This window comes from Ahaetulla prasina, chromosome 2 (assembly GCF_028640845.1).
Source record: "Ahaetulla prasina isolate Xishuangbanna chromosome 2, ASM2864084v1, whole genome shotgun sequence".
In the NCBI taxonomy this organism is placed as follows: domain Eukaryota; kingdom Metazoa; phylum Chordata; class Lepidosauria; order Squamata; family Colubridae; genus Ahaetulla; species Ahaetulla prasina.
Window position 1 is genome coordinate 50,844,149 of NC_080540.1, and position 21,742 is coordinate 50,865,890.

A 21,742-nucleotide genomic window follows, 5' to 3' on the forward strand; every position below is an offset into this window, starting at 1 on the left:
TTTGATTTTAATGATGCTCAATACTTATTACAATTTTTGCTATAATCCTTTCATTGAGTGCTAGAGAATTAAAAGAAATACCGTTTGATAACTTCTTCAAACTATTGAATATGTATGCTTGTTGATGCAGTGCCTTGGGTTAGGACTTGATGTCCAGTTACCCAGTTTTCAGAACAGAAATTTTAATACCTGTTCGGACTATTTATTAATTGCACTAACAACAATAATAATAATTTAACTTGCCTGCCACCTGAGTATTTGTGATTCTGGGTGGCTCATAATCAAAGAAATTACAGTCAAAATAATAAAACATAAAAGATGAAGATTAAAAGATGGCACTCATAATGAAATGAGTCTTTCACTGTGCCTGGGTGATATCTGGGTAACTGCTCTCTGTAACGATTGCATGTCATTTGATCATAGGAACTAAAATTATGGATAATTCAAATAATTGAATAATTGTTTCCGCGTGCCCTCAAATATTGGTATGAAACTTTGTACCTCATTTTTCATAGGAGGGAAGCCTGCAATGAAGGTGAAGGAGACCCACCTCTTTACGTTAACGTTAATATGTTTAGTGGCCAGCTGATGAACACCTGGATTGATTCTCTTCAAGCTTTTTTTCCTGGACTTCAGGTATTTGTTCTGGGGAGGAGAGAAAATAGGAAATTTGAAATACATCAAGAATTCCCAATTGGTGTGGAAATGGCTGGGAATTGATTAGAACAGACTACAAGCTTGTGTGGGGAAGAGAATCAGAAGCCCATTTCCTTACCTAGTACTTCAAAGCCCTAGTTGTCCCTAGGGAATGTCATGGTGCTTCCCACCAAATTATTTAATTCCGGGGATGCTTTACCTCCCATCAATGCAAATAAATCATGATATTACTTTATTTATTTACATAGAAAAACCAGCATATGGATGTCTCAGAGTGTCTGATAGGTACAGTGGCGCTTTCTTGCTTTAGGATGAAATAATAACCCTGAGTCACAATAAAGAGTATTGTGTGTTCTATCTTAATAAAATCAGCAACTATTACATGCAATGAAGAAAGTTTTATTTTTGCTATTTTGCCTCAGGTTTTAATAGGTGATGTAGAAGATGCCATTTGCCTTCATGCGTTTTATTATGCAATATGGAAACGATATGGTGCTCTTCCAGAGAGATATAATTGGCAGTTACAAGCACCTGATGTTCTCTTTTATCCTCTAAGGCCTGAATTAGTAGAATCTACGTATCTTCTGTATCAGGTATTTAACATTTTTTTCAAAGCATGATTTTGAAATACAGTAAGTCCTTCATTAGATATAAAAGTCTATTATGTTTACTGCTGAGATGTGACCTTTTGCATATTTTAGAACTGGTTCTCAGCTACTGTTTTGTTTTTTAAAAAAATAAGGATGCAAATCTTTGTTGGACCAGAATAGACCAACACTTGAAAATAGTATGTAGAGAATTAGAAAGCTAATTGTAGAAATATCAGCATGAAGGCTTTCTGTATTATTAGCTCTGTGATCTGTGGATTGGACCTCTATCCCTTCTGATTAGTGAAAGATGCCAGGGCAGTGATGGGAGGCTAGAGTAGCTGATGGAAAATATGTCCTTGACTTAAGAGGGTTGTTCCCAAGCAGGTTGCAGAAAGTCCTGGATTAGATGGATGATATTTAGTTGAGATTTAAGCATGGGTGTGAACCTGAAACCATATTCTTTTGATTAACTTTAATTGGACCAGGACAGTGTCAGTTCAACTCTACTGATCCTTTTAGACTTTTCAGTAGTTTTTGATATCACTGACCACAATATTCTTTTGAATGCCCTTGTACTGATTGGGTTGGAAGTGGGTGGCACTCTGTTGCCAAATATGTTCCAGTAAATCATTATGGAGGCTGTGTTATGGTGTTGTTTATAATACGTTTGTGCAATTTTTTTGCATGAACTGAATCTATGTTCTACTACCTGACAGTTAGAACAATTAATAAGTGGAACGACTTGCCTTCAGAAGTTGTGAATGCTCCAACACTGGAAATTTTTAAGAAAATGTTGGATAACCATCTGACTGAGATGGTGTAGGGTTTCCTGCCTGTGCAGGGGGTTGGACTAGAAGGCCTCCAAGGTCCCTTCCAACTCTGATGTTATGTTATGTTATGTTATTTCTTCAGCTTCTTTGCACAGTCTGCACTTTGAATCATTTGGCGATTTTCAGTTCTGGCCTCGATTGCATTACTTCAGATAGCTTGCTCTTGTACAGCTAAAATCAAGCTTCATTTTCTTTTCTTTTTTTGATGTTATTGTTACCATGTAGCCCCGTTTCTTATATTTATTTCCTTTCTTTCATTAGGCCACAAAGAACCCTTTTTATCTTCATGTAGGAATGGATATTCTTCAGAGTCTGGAGAAGTATACTAAAGCAAAGTAAGTTTTCATTATAAATTATTAAATCCTTGCAGAACTGAACTGTGTTGCTTCGACATAATTCAAACATATATACCTTCTTAATGTTGAGCTAACAATTGAAGTTGAAATCCCATTTGTGCTTACATGAAATAAAACCTACTAATTTAGTGTTGAGTGAATATGTAGAATTTCATGAGTGTTTTATTAGAAACACTAATAGGAGTGTTTGGAACTGTGTTTTCAAATAGCTCTAATATAACAATTTCATTATAAATTTATTTTTTATATTTATTTGTGTGTAATAATCAACATTCCCGAGGCAACCTGAATGTGTAGAATAGATCAGTTGCATTGATTATATTTTCCAGCTGTAACTTCGTGGCTAACTTTGGGCTTTTGGGAATAATTCTGTCTAGAAATGGTTCACATAGCTGAGTAGGCTATTGCTGTTAATTGTTTTTGAAGTTGAGGAGAGTTACCGTACATAAAAAGTTTTGTTTTATGGATGGAAGTGAAAAAAAGAAATATTTTAGACATTACAGTAAATAAACCAGTTTTTTTCAGTTCTGATCTTTACCTCATAGGAAATAATTCTTCCTTTTTAAAAATGCTGTTTGAATATAACATGTAAAATTAGTAGTATGACCCTACACCTGAATTATTAGGGTTGTTTGCAGGTACTTCTGATGCCTAGGTTTCACCAGAGAATATGACCAGAGAATAAAAATGTGAGATTTTTGTTCATTTTTTTCCAACTTGATTAGAAAATGTTGCTGCCGTGCCATATTATGCAGCTGAATTTCTGAGAAACAAAAGATGTTTCAGTTGTTGCAGTATCTCTGTTCTCAAAAGAGGCAATAGTTCTGTTTCTTTTCTTCCTCGCTGTTGAATTTCTGGTATAACTTTGTAAGCTTTGAGAGCTTCAGAACTAACTGGAGAAAAACTATGCTACTCAAATTGTGAGGTCTTCATAAAATGACCACCTTAATTCCTTAGACCTTTGCCATGGAGGTTGAAGCTAAAAAGGGGATGAAAAGTGTTCAATTCTGTTTTGCAGATGTGGTTATGCTACTCTTCACCATGTTATAGAGAAATCCAAAGAAGATCGGATGGAAAGTTTTTTTCTCAGTGAAACATGTAAATATTTGTTTTTGGTACGTATGCTTCATAGGAGCACTTTTTCTTTAAAACACACTTTATTTACTAGAACTGAAATTAGGAACACACACAATTCCTTGCTGTCTGAAAGTAACACAGAGGGTAAGGATCCAAGTGACTGAGCTCACAATGGAGAATTCTGCCCTCTTCATCAAGTTCCTTGAATCCTGGTCACCTCACAAGATTCTGCTCGAATTACTTACTTAACTTAGAATTACTCTAATGATAATAATGCCACAACATACCTCATTATTAATATACATCAAGTAATAGCGTATTTTTTAGATTACTCCATAATCCTTGACACCATTGCCCATGGGATCCATCTGGATATCTAAAAAGATTGAGAATTGGGCTGTGTTCTATAGTTCTGAAAATTGGTGGTTCTAGTTGATATAGGGGTGAGAGAACTAATTGATTCAGTGGCTCCCTGGATATTGGGTACCACGGTGCTTGGCGCTCTTTAGTGTTTCTTAATGTTTTTATAAAACCTCTGGGAAAAGTAAACTTTATTTAGAGGTGAGATCCCATGAATGTGAAAATACAGTATCTGTATCTACTTTTAAGATGAGCAGGAGTTGCTAAGGTTATTCTGCCCTAGTGTTTGGAAGCTGCAAAGTTCTGGATGGGACAAAACAGGCTGCAATTGAATCCCAGTAACAACACATACTGGTTGTTTGCCTAGAAAATAGCTAGTTGGGACAAATTGAGAGCAAGAAGTGACTTTGAAAATAGGTAGTTTCAGTAATTTCTCTCTCCCTGAGGAATAGCATGATGCCTATATTATGTATTGCATCTGCAGCCCTATCTTTTCAAAGAGCTATCAAAAAATATTTGAAAAAACATTTGGAGGTAAAGAGCTATTTTATGTATAGTTTTTAGTTCCTGTGTGGTTTTGTTATCTTTTGCTTATTACAATATTATTATTGTATCATAAGGCATCATAAGGTATTTGAGTTTTGGATCTCCTGCAGTCTCTAGAGTGAAATGAGATATAAATATTAAAAAATAAATAATAGTATCCTCACACTTGGAGTATTACATTTATATATTCTTAAATTTCAGCTGTTTGACGAAGAAAATCCTGTGCACAGATCAGGCAATAAGTACATGTTTACCACAGAAGGACACATAGTATCACTGGATAAGCGCCTTCGTGTTTCAGTAGGGCAAAATACCTCCCCTCAGGAACAGAAGAAACCTGGAAAGATAAAGCCAAATGAACTAAAAGTAAACAACTCCATTTCTAATGTAAGTATAGGCCAGTGTCTTACATAGTTTGAATCTAGGTGTTTGGTACAGCAGTTGTCTGATAAACTTTTTATTAGACCTAAATATATTCTCTCTCTTCCATTAGTAGTGCCAGATACAGTGTGAAGGAGTTAGAATAATAAAATCACAAATCGATGGAATTGTAAGGATATACTTGAAGCTTAGTTCTTTATAGAATCAAGACACTATCTTGATCACTAAGTATTCCATCTCTATGCATACTATATATGGCAGGGGTTGTCACAGCATTGTCATGTGACATATTACAACTTTTTTCCTTCTTCGCTAAAACGGGCATGGCCATGGCTAGTGCGTGACGCATGCAGGCTGAAAGTTTGACACCCCTGATATATGGTATTCAAGCCAGAGTGGTATAGTGGTTAGATGTCAGCCAGAAGCTGATTTGGTGACTTGGAGCTAGTCATTCTAACCCATTTCACCAGGTGGTTATTGTCGGAAACACTACATATTCTGCCTGAATAAATAGGTGCAATAGAAACAACTTCTCCTAGGTATGCTAAATAAGCTATATGAATTAAAATTGCATACTGGCCTAAGCAGGTTTTCCATTATTTTAGCATACAAATTCAATATTGTGCATGCTTTGAGATTATTAAGATTCTGGATGCACACCAGCTTTTTGTTCTTTGTAAAGTGACCTGAGCTTTTTCACACTTGTGGAAATTTGCAAAAAGAGGCTGCTTTAATGAACAGCAAAGAAGAGTATTTGCATGAAGGGTGAAGTAGTATTTTAGAATGAGTCTTAAAGCATGCATAGTTCCAATATATTCTTATTTCCGCTTGAAATACTTGAAGTATTCATGTTCATGGGGCAATTGATGGGGCAGTCTGAGCTTCACAATTGTATGCTAAGAATTGTAGTTGCAATTCCATAATTTTTCATTGCAAGACTGAAAGGGAAGCACTGTATTTTCTCTCTGTCTCTCTTTATTTTCATTAATTAATTTTCAATTACTATTCTTTCTTTTCACATTTTTTGGGAATTCAACTTCCAGTACGGTGCTCAAAATGCTAAAGCAACTTTTCCCCTAACTAAAGTTATCTGCCTTAATGTAGGTACAAAAAATGAATTCAGCTATTTTCAAGTTGGGTTTTAAATATAATTTTTGTTTAGCAAAGTGGGAAACACATACACTTTTTCAGGAGAGATGTAATATCTGAACAAGCTAGAGGTGGGTAGGTGTAAAGCAGATTAGTTAGTCAGGATGATACTGTATTCAACAAGTACAGCCATGTTTAACTATTTTCTTTCTATATTGCTATGAAGCTAATAAGCAGTACAGTTACGTTGAATTGAATATTTGCTCTAGATCATTTCAGTTAAATAACATTCCTTGTGAAAGTCAGTATAATTCATTTTGTGTTATTTCAGAGATAAACCTTTGTGGACTATTTCCCTGCTCAATTTCTAAAGATGAAAGTTTTTAACCTCAAAATGTAAATATCCGCATGTTTGTAATTTATGGACACAAAGCCTAATAACAAGCAGTACTTGAGCGTCTTGACTTTTTTAGGGTGATTCTTTTTTGACAAGATGGTTTTTGCCAAAGTGAACTTTAGAAAATGTGAATATCTCCAATTTCAACTTAAACAAATATGTATTTACAGTGTAACAGAGTACCAGATGAGAGAAGATACCTGCTGCCTTTGAAGAGCATTTATATGAGACAGATAGATCAGATGGTGGGTTTGATCTGAATAGCTGTGAAATAATGCTAAGAAGATGCAAGACAACATCTCATTTGAAGATTATGATCCTCTTGAACTATAAGGCTAACAGCAAATGCAGGTGCTTAAGTAGTCACCCATTGTAATGAGAGTTGATATCTTGTTGAAAAGAACATTCCATGTTAGATTGCAGTTATTGTAACTGAAATAGAGTAAAACATGGCATAATACAAACTAAGATCTCATGCATTAAACTTCAGAGCTCATATTGCTGATAGTTAAGGTTCCTTTAGTGGCTTGCACCTAAAATGCTGCCTTGCTATCACTTATTTGTGTTCCAAAAGAGAACATTTGGAAAGAACTTGCAATTTAAAATATATTTCTTTTTTAAAAAATGGTGGTGAGAGGAAGAAAAGGGAATGTGCAATTACTTCCACCAAGTTGAAAGGTTTCAAAAGCAATAAATTGTACTAATTATTGCTCAGGTAGGAAAATGGCTATAGGTTCTGGTTTACCTAAAATACCTTGCTGAATATATCATAATTGAAGCGCAGCTTGCATACCAGCCAAGTTATTGCAGGACTATGTTCAGGACTAACATCATATTGGTTGATGTTGCAAACAGTGTTCTTAATTTGAATTGCACATCTAAGGGTGTATGGAGTTTACTAGTTTCTGAAACCGGTATTTTTCTTTTCTTTTTTTAATGTGCCTTCTGGTAGATAAAAAATGCAAAAAAAAATATGCAAAAGCCATTCAGTTTTGCGCACTGAGTGGCCTTGCGATGCTGATTTGAAGAATCTTGCTATGTTTTTATGTTTTGTATTTATTCTTTCATGCCTTTCCTAGATATCAACCTGAATTAATACAAAATTGAAGTATTCACATTCCATGCAGTCCTAATATGCAAGCTATTGGAACTAGTGCCTTGTTACTTTGTGACTCAAAACAGAACCGAAGAGTTCAGTCTTTCCTAAAGTAATTTTAGATTAATTGTATTCCAAAACTTAATTAGCTTCAGAAAGAATATTTGGGAGTTGTATACTTTTTAGACTCATTTTGAACTGAGTATTTTACATAAGATTGTAACCTTTACTCTGGACAAATATTTTTAATTTGTAGGGCATGGAGAGGAACCCATTATGTAAGAGGTTCTAATGTTTAATTTCAACTTTAATAATTATGACAGAGTTTTCATTTGTCTGAAGGTGATTGGTGAGTCATTTTTAAGAAGGTTGGGCTGAAAGAACCAAAATGTCTATATCCATGGCTTTATGTATTTCTAAGGAGTAAAATATCTCATGTTCTCCATCACCACCCCCAAATTATTCTCAGTGGCTTGGAGAGTTAAAAATATCTACTTTCCTACAATTATAGAGCACATAAATTATATTTATCATTTTTGAGGATTATCTCTCAGTAGACTGAAGCATAATTATTATTTCTCATCAAAGGATAAACTTGTATTAAATTCCTAATCAGAAGCAACATAACTTAGATCACAACTTCAATATTTTGCAACATTCAAATATTCTTTTTATTATGTAATGCATCTTATTCTTTATAAAGTATATTTTGTGTTATAAATCACATTTTAAGTTAATCAGATAACATTGCAAATAATTAGGGTTTACTAAATATCTTTGGCAAACAAACAATCTCAGGGATCTCAAAGTAGGGTTCTGTTTGCCTAATAGATTTTGTTTCTCCCTAAAACTTATTTTCCTGTTTCACAATTGCTATTTTTTTAAAAAAGTAAGCAAATCAGAAGTCACAGAGAACCAAATTATTTGAAAAACGAAGCAGTCTCTGTGACTGAGTCTAGATCTAAATTGTTTCCCTCCTTCCAAAAATATCCCTAGAATGTTTGACTTAAGTACTGATTAAGTAGCCAAACATTTTCGTTCGTATGTCCAAAACGTATTAGGACAATGTAGTTGGTAAAAAGCGGAGAGACCATTAATTAGTTATTCGGTATAGCAGGTCTGCTAATCCTAAAACACTGAACATTGTAACAATAGCTGCATTGGTAGAAGGAGTATCCAGGCCTCAGAAGGTTAGGTTCCTTTAGAATCATGGCCTTTTAAAGTAGGAAAATTCAAGCCAGTTTAGAGGCATCTCATTCTTTATATTAGGTTAGTAGATTTCTCAGCTTTATCAAAGTCAACTCCATCCCTGTTATCTGTCTGCTTTTGACTCGAGCAGTTGAGCGTGTAGAAAATAAGGTCTTAATGCTTCCTTGGTTTGAGGAATAGATTTTATGGACCATAATAAACACTTGGTATGAAGGGAAAAAATGCAAGCCAAAGCAATTTGGTTTACTGCTGTAATCATGTTGTCAAGGCATGTAACTTCCTGCAACAAAACTACATTAATGTGTATGAGGACTAAACCTCTTCTGTTCAGATTGTTTTGCGACACCACTTTTCAAAGTTTGTGCCTGCTAAAATGTTAAGTATCCAAATTTGAATTATTTATTTTTTAAAAAGTAAAGTAATAATTTGAGATGTAGGGATTTTTTTTAAAAAAAACCCTAAGGTTTCTTTTAGTCAGGTTACTAACGTTCAAAGTTCTGAAGTTTATGGCACTAACACAACCAAGTGAACCTCAAGAAAAGTGCTACAAGTGATTGAATTAACATAATTCTGTTTGATAAGGATGAGCATAGAAATTGATTAAGTTGTACCTGTAGCAGTGAGGATTTGTTGGATTTGTTGACTTTAAATCCCATCAGTGCTAGGCAGCATGTCCAATAGTGAAGAGTGATGGGAACTGTAGTCCAGCTATTTCTGGAGAGCTACGTAGTACACTATTTTTTAAGTTGATTTTTTACTCTACCCCTGTGTTGTAATGATTTCAGATGGATACCTGACAAATTGATATAAAGTCCCTAAAACTGAAAAGATTATAGCGAGCAAACTCAAATTTTCAAATGAAAAATTTGAAACTCTCAGTTCTATCTCATAAAACCCATGTTTAGTTCATGAAAAATAAGTTGACCATTCTATTACAAAATTAGTGTTAAGGCCAAATCAAAAATATTGTTCAGGTAATTTGCCAAGTCATAATTTCAGGCTGAATTTTTCACTATAATGTGCAATATGAATTTTTCTAGCCTAAAATGGCATTGTTATAACATATATGTAATAGTGTGGGAGTTAAGGTTGATTTTTTAAGAAAAGAATGTTCTGGAAATTGTGAAGATTTGAAAATGAATAAATTTTACATATAATTTGTATTAAAGGATTATTTCTTAACTTGCTGGTGTCTGTCATTTCTGTTATAGATACTAAAAAGTTCTAAATTATATTGAATGGAATAGGAACTTGTTTTCCGTATCATGGGATAAACATGAAATCCACATTAAAATTCTAGAGTTTTTGTCCTGGGCAAAAGATAATGCCAGCTTTCTCATTTGTCTTCATACAGTTTTAAGCTTGCTAATATTCAGGCGCTCAAGATCGATAAGGAAATGTATTAACCTAGAACTTGAGAGCCAAGAGCTAGTATGTTCAAGGGTTGTGATTTTCTTATATTAAAATTAGAGCAAATTAGAGCTCTCTTTATTAATAAGAGAGCATATTTTAAGGATGAGAATTGTGAGGGTCATAAGAGCCATAAAAGAACAAACTTTTCAGCTAATGTACAACATGCTAGATTGTGACAAATATTAACTGACAGTATGAAAGACTTAGACTTAGAATAACTTTATTGTCACTTCAAATGTACACTAATCGGCATCCATTAAAATGAAATTTCATTGCATACAGCTCTCAAAGGGTCACCACCTCCAATATACACTACATAAACATGACTAAATAAATAAATACAAAATTATGCATATACCCACATATATTATATGGCTCAGAGAAACAAAAGCTGTTATGGAGAATTCATACATTCTACAGAAAACTGGGCAATCTGCATTCAGTGGATGGGATCCCATTTGTCAATTTACTAATATCCAAACCTCTGGAATAGCTGAGAGGAAGACCAAAGGGAGGAGAAATCCAGTCTTTTCAAATATAATATGTGGCAATGGATTTGATTTACTGTTCACATACTGTGAAGTAGTCAAATATTGTGTTTGCTACTTTTGTTCCTTGTATGTCTGATTCTTAACCACTAGAGGTCACTCTGGCTGCACTGATTTTTTGGAAAGCCAATTACTGAAACACACTTGAATCAACACACAAGAGAATCAAATGACCAGTCTTCGATTGAACAAGGATGATAGAGAAAACAGTTTACAGCTGTGCGCAAATTATCCATAGTGTAGTTGGATATATGTAGTCAGAAAATTAGGGGACAAACTTATCAAATTTAATAAGGGGAGGGTAGCAACTGGAGCAATTCAGTAAATTCCTCCAGAAAAGAGAAATTCAACATTTCCTCAGCATGAAGCATGCTATTACCAATGATGCTATCACAAATTTTCCCCCCCTGTTTGATCGAATGACATTTGGAGTAATGGAGTTGGTAGGCTGACAGGTACACTGCATTTATTTTATTTTATTTTATTTATTTTGTCATAACAATATACATAAGCACCACACAAAAAGATTATATAGTATATAAACATATATATATATGAAGAAGAAGAAACAATAGGACAGGAACGGTAGGCACGTTTGTGCTCTTATGCACGCCCCTTATAGTCCTTTTAGGAATGGGGTGAGGTCGATAGTAGATAGTTTTTGGTTAAAGCTTTTGGGATTATGAGAAGAGACCACAGAGTCAAGTAATGTGTTCCAAGCACTGATAACTTACAAAAGTCATATTTTCTGCAATCTAGATTGAATTCATATATATATATATATATATATATATATATATATAGGTCTTTGGTTGTTCGGGTTTTCTCCCGTGTAAAATTGGAAGTGTCTTGGCGACGTTTCGACGAAGTCTCATTCGTCATCTTCTGGCTTCAACCGTGCTTCTGGGAGCAATGTGTGATCACAGCACATTGCTCCCAGAAGCACGAAGCTGAAGCCTGAAGATGACGAATGAGACTTCGTCGAAACGTCGCCAAGACACTTCCAATTTTACACGGGAGAAAACCCGAACAACCAAAGACCTATATACAAACACCCGTGAAAACCTCAGAAAACATATATATATATATATATATATATATAGGTAGATGATAAAAGGGCAGAGAGAGAGAGAGAGAGAGAGAGATTTTATAATATGTAGCTCTTGCATTCAAGAACAGTGGCCACTAATGTGGATGGCACAAAAGAATAGTTTCAAGGACAAGTCTTAAAAGCCACTAGTCTTAAGAAAAGGCATGCAATATTTGAGGTTGAAGTGGGCAAAAAAACCCTTCAAACATCTTTGCTCTACCTACTGTTAGATCCTCAAAGGAATAATCTTTTCCTGGTCTTGCAGAATAGTTTTCCTTGATGTGCATTTGAGTTGAGGAGCTTACAATGCTTGTAAACAAGTAGAGTGCTGAAGTGAAGATGGACTGGGAGTGAGGAAAGAATGAACAAATTGCTAAGATTATGTAGTCCTGACAAAGAGCAAGTATGCAAAAAAATAAACTTGGTGTTGTTTGGTATGAGGTGGACCAGAGAAAAGCTCTGATAAGCTTTCCAGATTCTGTTATTCTACTGTATAACGATGTTTCTGAAATCTCCTGTCATGGTTCTATCTTGTCCTTATCCACCTTGAAGGGCTGACCATGGAAGATCAGAATAAGGTATATTAGCTGACAGCAGGTATAGTAGCTGACAAGAGGTATAGTAAATAAGTCCATGCTGGATCTGAAGCATCTTTGTACGTTTTCAGATTTGAGGACTTGACAGTGCAAAGCTCAAATTAAGTGTACCTTGGAGTTAGAGGCAGCAAATTCCAAATATCACTGACAAGCTGAACAGTGGTGGACGACGGTATGTCTCCAACTCTTGCTTTTGAGAGCCCAAGAAACATCTGGCTGCCCACTTTGAGAAATAGAATTGTAGGCTATGTAGCCCTTGGGCTTTTCTAGGAGACTTTTTTTTTGTTCCCTTTATTTCCTAACTTTAAGATCAATTTATTTCAAAACAGCTGTTAAGCACACACACTTTGAAATCACGCATCTGGGGAATTCTGTGCTGCTAAATAATCTGTTCATTCATCCCTCCAAGGTGAAATAAAGATCTTAAAAATCCTCTAACTAATGTATATACTAATGTACTTCTGAGAGATGACTTTGAATTGGATGGATGGATGGATGGATAGATGGATAGATAGATAGATAGATAGATAGATAGATAGATAGATAGATAGATAGATAGATAGATAGATAGTCTGCCTGCCTGCCTGCCTGCCTGCCTGCTTGCCTGTATCTTATCTATCTATCTATCTATCTATCTATCTATCTATCTATCTATCTATCTATCTATCTATCTATCTATCGTCTAACCACATTTTGGAATTGCCCATCTCTGTCATGGATGATTCCCTGTTCTCATTTCACCAATCATTATTTGGGGAAATTTCTATATGTTTCCTATTAAAGCAGGCAGAGATGGCTGCATGTGAAGGCTGTGAACTCCATTCCCAATACCACCCCGCCCCGCAAGCCACTCTCTTGAATTTCTACCGAGAGCCATCATTCCTTTCCTGTGCAAGAAAGGAATGGCAGAGTCTTAATTTTTTTCTGCTGTTTTAAAAATTCCTCCTTTTTAATCTTAAACACATATCTGTAGTTTGTATTTTTCATGCAAGAGCAATAAAAAGGGAAAATTTCAAGGAAAGGGAAAGTCATGTCGGAACAAGAGATGAGAGGCCTGCTTCTATTGACCTTGTAGACTATGTCTTCAGGCATTATCCATCATTCATAAAAACAATTTGATAAAGACAATCAACAGTAAAACAAACTCTCATTGAACAAATGTCAAAACCATGAGAACAGAAAAATAAAAACATAATTCATTTTACTTCTTTGTTTTTCTAAAAAAAAACAACCCAGCAAGTCTGTAAATAAAAATACAAGAAGGAAAATAAAACAAAAATGATAAAAAGGAAAATAAATTACATACAAACCACATATATAATTTCAAAGAGAAATATAAACGTTTAAAAAAAGCTTAATAGCTGCGCATCGTTTTTTTACACAGGATTTCACACTTTAAAAATGATCTTTCTGATCATTTTCAGTGTTTTTCAGTTTGTTGTTTTGTTTCATTTTCTGCCTAAAATTGTCACTGATTCTGAAAATGTAATATTTGGCCTACCTGGAAGTAATAAAAAAGTATTTCAATCAGTGGTTTCTACCTTGATCTCTCCCCACCCTTCCAAAAAAAGGGCAGACATTCTGTGTTGAGGCTCCATACCTATGTATCTGTGAGAAAGAAATACAATTTTGTCAAAACGGAATGTAGCCTCCAAAAAATTCAGTCCACTTTACAGATAGAGATGTGCATAGCTTCACTTTCCTCATGGCCGGTAGCTACAGAAATGACAGAGCCACTGCCTGACAGGCAGCTTAGAGAAGACAAATGAGGAATATTGGCTAGGAAGCACTACTTCAAGAGATAACGTCTATAATATTCCTGTCAGCCTGATTTATTGTTATGTTTCAGTTCAAGGATTTTTAGCCTTGCCCAAACCAAGATGGATTATCAGAACAGTTTTATTGCTGCCTATAACAGATGCCTCTCTCTCTCTCTCTCTCACTCTCTCTCCCCTTCCCTCTCCCCTTCCCTCCCTCCATCCCCATCTCTCTCTCTCTCTCTTCCTCTTCCTCCTCCTCTCTATTTCTCTCTCTCCCTCTCTCTCTAATAATGACCAAGTTATCCTAAATCAGGCAAGAGACAAGGCAATGTTTCTCAACCTTGGCACTTTAAGATGTGAATTTCAACTCCCAACTCCAATTCTGGGAGTTGAAATCCACGTATCTTAAAAGTTGCCAAGGTTTAGAAACACTGACTTATTTTTAATATATATATATATATATATTAAATATATATATATATATATATTTTATATATATTTTATATATATATAAAAATATATAAAAATAAAATATATAAAATATATAAAAATAAAAGGAAATAATATTTCTTACTGTTTTGACAATAATCTGTAATAAATGCTTAAAGTTATGAATGAAGGTATCTTTCTAAAACCAACCAGATGCTTTCATGCCAAGATTTTTCATGAATAATGGCACACATCCCTTGAAAGCTCACAAGGGGTTTTAAGAAAAAGAGGGGGGGAAAGGAAATGAAGTCAGCACAGGCTGATTTGCACAGACGAGGTAGAGAAGATGAGGCAACTGAATGAAGAGAGTCTCTTAAGCAGAAATGCAAATAGCATACCGCAAACATTTATTAAAATGGAACATTTTGCTTCAATTTATGTAACATGGTTGTTATGTAACACAGATAAAACCAAGAAACTTGCGGACACCTCAAAGGCAAGCTCATTTATTGTGGCATTTGTTTTCATGTGCAAAATGCAAGCTGGTTATTTGTAACTTGTAAAGAGTTGGACAACTGGGTTATATTATACAAGCAATCTAAATCATGTATTTCAGCCAAAAATATATTAAATAGATCATCCTCAAAACTTCTACAACAGCACCCCCCAACCTTTTGTGCACCAGGGATTGGTTCCATGGAGAAATATTTTTCTACGGACTGGAGGAGACATGATTTTGCATGCTGCCTGCATCTCACGGATCGGGCTTCACTTGTTCATGCAGCCTGGTTGCTGCATGTTGCAGCCCAGTGCTGGTGGCCTGTCACAGCTTAGTCCTGGTGGCCTTTCACAGCCCAGTGTCCACAGACCGAGGGTTGGGACCCCTGTTCTAGAATATAGAGTCAGTTTGGTGTGGTGATTAAGGCACCAAGCTAGAAACAAGAAGGCTGTGAATTCTAGTCCTGTCCTAAGCCTAAAGCCAGGAGGGTACAGCCATTTTCTCTCAGCCTAGGAAGGAGACAGTGGCAAACCACTTCCAAAATCCTGCCAAAAAAACCCTGCAGGGACTAATACCCGAAGGCTAAAAAAGAAAAAGAAAAACATGAATTGGAAAACTTCCATTGTAAAAGGCGACAGAGTCTTGGCTGAGGACTATCACATATCAGAAAAAAAAACCTACAATTGAGTTATTATTTATTTATTCCATTTATACAGTCACCTATTCAGCTTGGTTTTGTTGGCAGATTTGGGAATTGCCTGGAAATAGGATGCCTGTGAAATGACTATATTTCACACAAGAGCTTGAAGGCACTGTCTCATGGTTTTAGTTATATTGATGTTTTAATTGTTTAATGGATGCTAAAGCTTTCTTTTAATTTTTCCATTTTTATTGTACACTGCCTAGAGTCAGATTTTATAGATAGGCAGCAATATAAATTTGACAAATACATAGACATAAATAAACAAACAAACAAGTGATTAAAAAAATCAACAGACCTCATTCAGGTATGAACTTACTCTTTGTGATCATACCTTCTTCAATGATGTTTGATTCTGTTATTGTCATGCTGAGATATTAGAGGGTTGCCGTAATGTAAAATTGAATGCAGTTAATATTTCATAAACATGGTAATTTACATGTGTAATGCTTCATATTGATAATTCATGAAAAATGTCATGTTGAAATTTATTTTCTCTAGAAATGAACAATAGTAAGGTGAAATTTTATCTTAAGCCAGGGATAAGCAGCCTGTGGCATTCCAGGTGTCAGAAACTTAGTTCTAACAGGAACAAGGAAATATGACCAGGAAGTTGCCAACTGCACTTTAATGTTCTGTCCTATGGTAACTATTTGTATTCAAAGCTAAAAGTGCTTGAAATAGTAGAAGGGGATCAAAGCAAATGGACACCTATCCCAGCAGCAATTTCCCTCTGTCGGTGCCTTAAGGTGAGACCTAAGTAGGCTCAGATCATCAAGAAGTCTTGAATCATAGATTGATTTCAAGCCAACTCTTCTTTGAGATATTTGACTTGTGTAATTAAGGTATAATGATTAAGATGTTAGACTAGGATTGGAGTGGAATAGATCCTGCTCTTTCATTGCAAGTTATAACTTCGGGTTTAAAAAGCAAATATAAAGTGTATGTGAATTAAAGTGCACATATCTCGTACAAATACCCATTTGTCCTAGCTAATTAGAGGTCAGTCCTCAGTTTAAAAAAATATTATAGAGCAGCTTTTCGCTTTCAATCTGCAAGATCATTTTCTTATTATAGTTGATAGCAAATACGAGTGATTTATTCAGATATCTGTATGTCCTTACCGTGCATTCATTTTAAAATCCTTTGAAATCCTCAAAATTATAGACAGGGTTATTTAGCATTTTGGATAGCAGACAAAACCTTCACCGTGTATAACATTTGCAAAAGTGTTTCAGAGAGCGAGGAGAAGTTTCAGATTAACAACTTGAGAGAAAAACCTTCTATTTACAGAACTACTTAGTTTAAGTGCCTGGTTTCAGAAGCCCAGGTGTCCATCAAAGGATTTGTGTTAGAACCAACAATGTTATCTACACGATGATCATTACGGTGGTTGAGTAATATCTATCATTTTTCTCAAAAGGGCAGATACAGTACCAAGGTTTACCCAATGCAGATAGTCTGCTGGTTGAAACCAGAACACTGGTCTAAAGCAGCTGTGAAACTTTCAGCATTTTAATTATAAATACAGAAACTGAAACGATTAAATTGTCATTAAATTGTCAAAGGTAGTTTAAGAGTTTCTTGTCCCCCACCCATTTTTAAAAGGCTAAGATTATCAAAAGAATAAAAAAAGTCTATTATTGGGAAACGCTATGATACTTGTGACATCCTAATCACGGTGGGGTTTTGGTGCTCTCTGGGCTTGGTGGTTTTCCTGCAGATGTTTCTAATTGCTGGTACAGTTGCTAGCACTGACGATATCATCTTGTTTGGTATTGAAACATCTGCAAGAAAACTACCAAGTTCAGAGAGCACCAAGGACCCCAAAGTTTAAACTGAGCTACAAATATTCTCTTTTATCAATCAGTATCACAATCACTGCATTGCCTAACCGCAATGGCAAGCTACATACTGTTTTTATGGGCAAGTAGTTACATTTTCATACTGAGGGTATACTTCAGAGATGCAAAAGTGTGGGCTGCAGTCTTCAGAGACGTACAGAGTTGTCCCTAATTGTAGTTATTAATGTACCAGCAGGGGTCACACTTAGGCCTCAAGGGTATTTTTTACTACCAGTTCTGTAGGTGTGGCTGGGTGGGCATGGTGTGGCTTGGCGGGTGTGGCTTGGTGGATGTGGCAGGAGAAGGATACTGCAAAATCTCCATTCTCACCCCACTCCAGGAGAAAGATACTGCAAAATCTTTATTCCCTCCCCACTCCTGGGGGAAGGATATTGCAAAATCTCCATTCTCACCCCACTCTAGGGCCAGCCAGAGTGGTGTTTGCTTGTTCTCCGAACTACTCAAAATTTCTGCTACCGGTTCTCCAGAACCTATCAGAACCTGCTGGATTTCACCCCTGCCTTCAACTTACGCTTGATTTGTAAGTGGGTGCCCAGAAAAAAGACAAAGGTAACAAAGGAAAGTTTTTATTATTATTATTTTGTCACAAAAGTATACACAAGCATCAACATAAAACAACAACACATTATATAAACATATATATAAGCAAAAGTATGCAATAACTATATTAATTTGATATAATGAAAGGAAACAATAGGACAGGAATGGTAGGCACTTTTGTGCTCTTATGCATGCCGCTTATAATCCTTTTAGGAATGGGGTGAGGTCAATATTAGAAAGTTTTTGGTTAAAGCTTTTGGGATTATGAGAAGAGACTACAGAGTCAGGTAGTGAGTTCCAAGCGTTAACAACTCTGTTACAAAAGTCATATTTTCTGCAATCAAGATTGAAGTGATTAACATTAAGTTTGAATCTATTTTTTGCTCTTGTATTATTGCACTATATATAAGAAATAACTACATCTCTACAGAAATAGAGCACAACAATGATGAAAATCATCTTGAATGTATTTGGGTCAATATAAAAGGGGTGAAAAACGATATTGCCATAGGTCTACACTATAGGCCACCCAACCAAACAGAGGAAGTAGATGAACTTTTTGCTAGTCAGCTAACTAAGGTATGTAGGAAGCACATCACGTAGTAATGGGGGATTTTAACTACCCTGACATCAACTGGGAAACAAACTCTGCACCAAGTGGAAGATCCAACAGGTTCCTAACAAACCTAGCAGATAACTTTGTTTCCCAAAAAATAGAGAAGGCGACAAGGGGATCAGCCATACTGGACTTAATTCTCACTAACAGAGATGAAATGATAGAAATGATAGATGCAGGAACCTTGGGGGAAAGTGACCACGCAATATTGGAATTCGACATTAAGCAAATACAAGTAGTAGAACAAAGTCAAACTAGAGTCTTGAACTTTAAGAGAGATAATTTCAATAAACTTAGAGAGAGCTTGAGAAGGATTCAATGGATGAGAATCCTCAGGGGGAAAACAACTCAAGAAGCTTGGGAAATTTTGAAAAGTGAGATTATAAAAGCCCAGTCTAGCACAATACCAATGAAGAAGAAAAATAATAGATCTCAAAAGAAACCAGCATGGATGCATAAAGAACTATCTGACAAATTGAAAGACAAAAAGGACAAATACAAAAAGTGGAAAGAGGGACAAATAACTAAGGCAGAATATCAGCAAATAGCCCGAGCCTGAAAAGATGAAGTGAGGAAAGCTAAGGCTCACAATGAACAAAGGCTAGCGACAAAAGTAAAAAATAACAAAAAAAGCTTCTTCCAACATGTTAAAAACAAGAAAAAAGTCAAGGAAACAATTGTTCCATTGCTGGGAGAAAGTGGCAAGAAGATGACAAGCAACAGGGAGAAAGTAGATCTACTTAACTCATTTTTTGCATCTGTCTTTACACAAAAGGAAAAAACAATCCAACCTATCAAAAACAGCACCACAAAAAACAGATTAGAAACACAAGTTAAAATAGGGAAGAAAATGGTAAGTGAACACCTGTCTACCCTAGACGAGTTCAAATCACCAGGACCGGATGGATTACACCCCAAGGTTCTGAAGGAACTGGCAGACTTGATTTCAGAACCACTGAACTATATCTTTCAAAGATCCTGGAGCACAGGGGAGCTGCCAGAGGACTGGAAAAGAGCTGATGTAGTTCCCATCTTCAAAAAAGGAAAAAAAACAGATCCAGGAAACTACAGACCTATCAGCCTGACCTCAATACCGGGGAAGATTCTGGAAAAGATAATCAAGCAACGAATCACCGAACACCTAGAAGCAAACAAAGTAATAACCAAAAGCCAACATGGGTTTGTCAAAAACAGATCATGCCAGACTAATCTTATCGCATTCTTTGACAAAATGACAAAATTAGTAGACCAGAGGAATGCTGTTGATATAATTTACTTGGACTTCAGTAAAGCATTTGATAAAGTAGACCATAACCTACTACTAGATAAAGTAGAAAAATGTGGGTTAGACAGCACCACCACCAGATGGATTCGTAACTGGCTGACCAACTGCACTCAATGTGTAGTCCTCAACGGAACTACATCCACATGGAGGGAAGTATGCAGTGGAGTACCCCAAGGCTCTGTTTTAGGCCCAGTACTCTTCAACATCTTCATCAATGACTTGGATGAGGGGATAGATGGGGAACTCATCAAATTTGCAGATGACACCAAGCTGGCAGGAATAGCCAACACTCCAGAAGATAGGCTCAAGTTACAGAAAGATCTTGACAGACTTGAACATTGGGCGCTATCTAACAAAATGAAATTCAACAGTGAAAAAAGTAAGGTTCTACATTTAGGCAAAAAAAACCCAAAATGCACAGGTACCGTATATGTGGTACCTTGCTCAATAGTAGTACCTGTGAGAGGGAACTTGGAGTCCTAGTGGATAACCATTTAGATATGAGCCAGCAGTGTGCAGCAGCTGCTAAAAAAGCTAACACAGTTCTGGGCTGCATAAACAGAGGGATAGAATCAAGATCACGTGAAATGTTAGTGCCAGTTTATAATGCTTTGGTAAGGCCACACTTGGAATATTGCATCCAGTTTTGGTCGCCACGATGTAAAAAAGATGTTGAAACTCTAGAAAAAGTGCAGAGAAGAGCAACAAAGATGATTAGGGGACTGGAGGCTAAAACATATGAAGAACGGTTGCAGGAACTGGGTATGTCTAGTTTAATAAAAAGAAGGACTAGGGGAGACATGATAGCAGTGTTCTAATATCTCAGGGCTTGCCACAAAGAAGAGGGAGTCGGGCTGTTCGCCAAAGCACCTGAGGGTAGAACAAGAAGCAATGGGTAGAAACTGATCAAGGAAAGAAACAACTTAGAACTAAGGAGAAATTTCCTGACAGTTAGAACAATTAATAAGTGGAACGACTTGCCTGCAGAAGTTGTGAATGCTCCAACACTGGAAATTTTTAAGAAAATGTTGGATAACCATCTGACTGAGTTGGTGTAGGGTTTCCTGCCTGGGCAGGGGGTTGGACTAGAAGGCCTCCAAGGTCCCTTCCAACTCTGTTGTTATTATATTATATTATATTATATTATATTATATTATATTATATTATATTATATTATATTATATTATATTATATTATATTATATTATATTAATTATATTATAATATTATATTATATATTATATTATATTATATTATATTATATTATATTATATTATATTATATTATATTATATTATATTATATTATATTATATTATATTATATTATATTATATTATATTATGGGGTTCTGCTATATTAGTGGAAAGTTTTTTTAAGAAGTATGCAAATAGTCCATCAGGCCCAATAGATAAAGATGGTTTCAGGTTGCGAAGAGCTTTTTCAACATTATCTTCTGTGAAGTCTATATGTGTTAAGTCGTTGTACTCATTGTTTGTACAATTGGGGAATGTCGGATATGAGCCATCACTGTTAATAAAGACTGAGCCAAAGAATGTGTTAAAGAGGTTTGCTTTAACTGTTTCATCATTACATTCTTTGCCGTTAGATTCTTTTAGTGAAAGAGGTTGGCTTAATCTAATGGAAAATGAATGCTTGGTGACTAGATATATCCAATACGGTAATCGTTTTTGTGAATTTGCAGACTTCTTTCCAAAGCAGCCAATTTTGTGGGCATGGCCGTGACATCTCTAAACTTCATGAGCATGTCCAATCCCCCAAACATTACTATCCATGTTTATTCTATTTTATTTTAA

The 21,742-nt window shown here is 35.6% G+C and overlaps 1 protein-coding gene across 1 annotated transcript in view; it reads left to right on the forward strand.

Moving 5' to 3' along the window:
• EDEM1 (ER degradation enhancing alpha-mannosidase like protein 1) overlaps nt 1–9,770 on the forward strand; it is a 28,383-nt gene extending 18,613 nt beyond the window's left edge. Inside the window, exons 7-12 of the mRNA XM_058169000.1 lie at nt 516–636; nt 1,080–1,250; nt 2,339–2,412; nt 3,452–3,548; nt 4,618–4,803; nt 6,454–9,770. Coding sequence (XP_058024983.1) covers nt 516–636; nt 1,080–1,250; nt 2,339–2,412; nt 3,452–3,548; nt 4,618–4,803; nt 6,454–6,543 — 739 coding nt within the window. The 3' untranslated portion in view covers nt 6,544–9,770. The remainder of the gene's footprint in view (nt 1–515; nt 637–1,079; nt 1,251–2,338; nt 2,413–3,451; nt 3,549–4,617; nt 4,804–6,453) is intronic.
• Nucleotides 9,771–21,742: the final 11,972 nt, after the last annotated feature.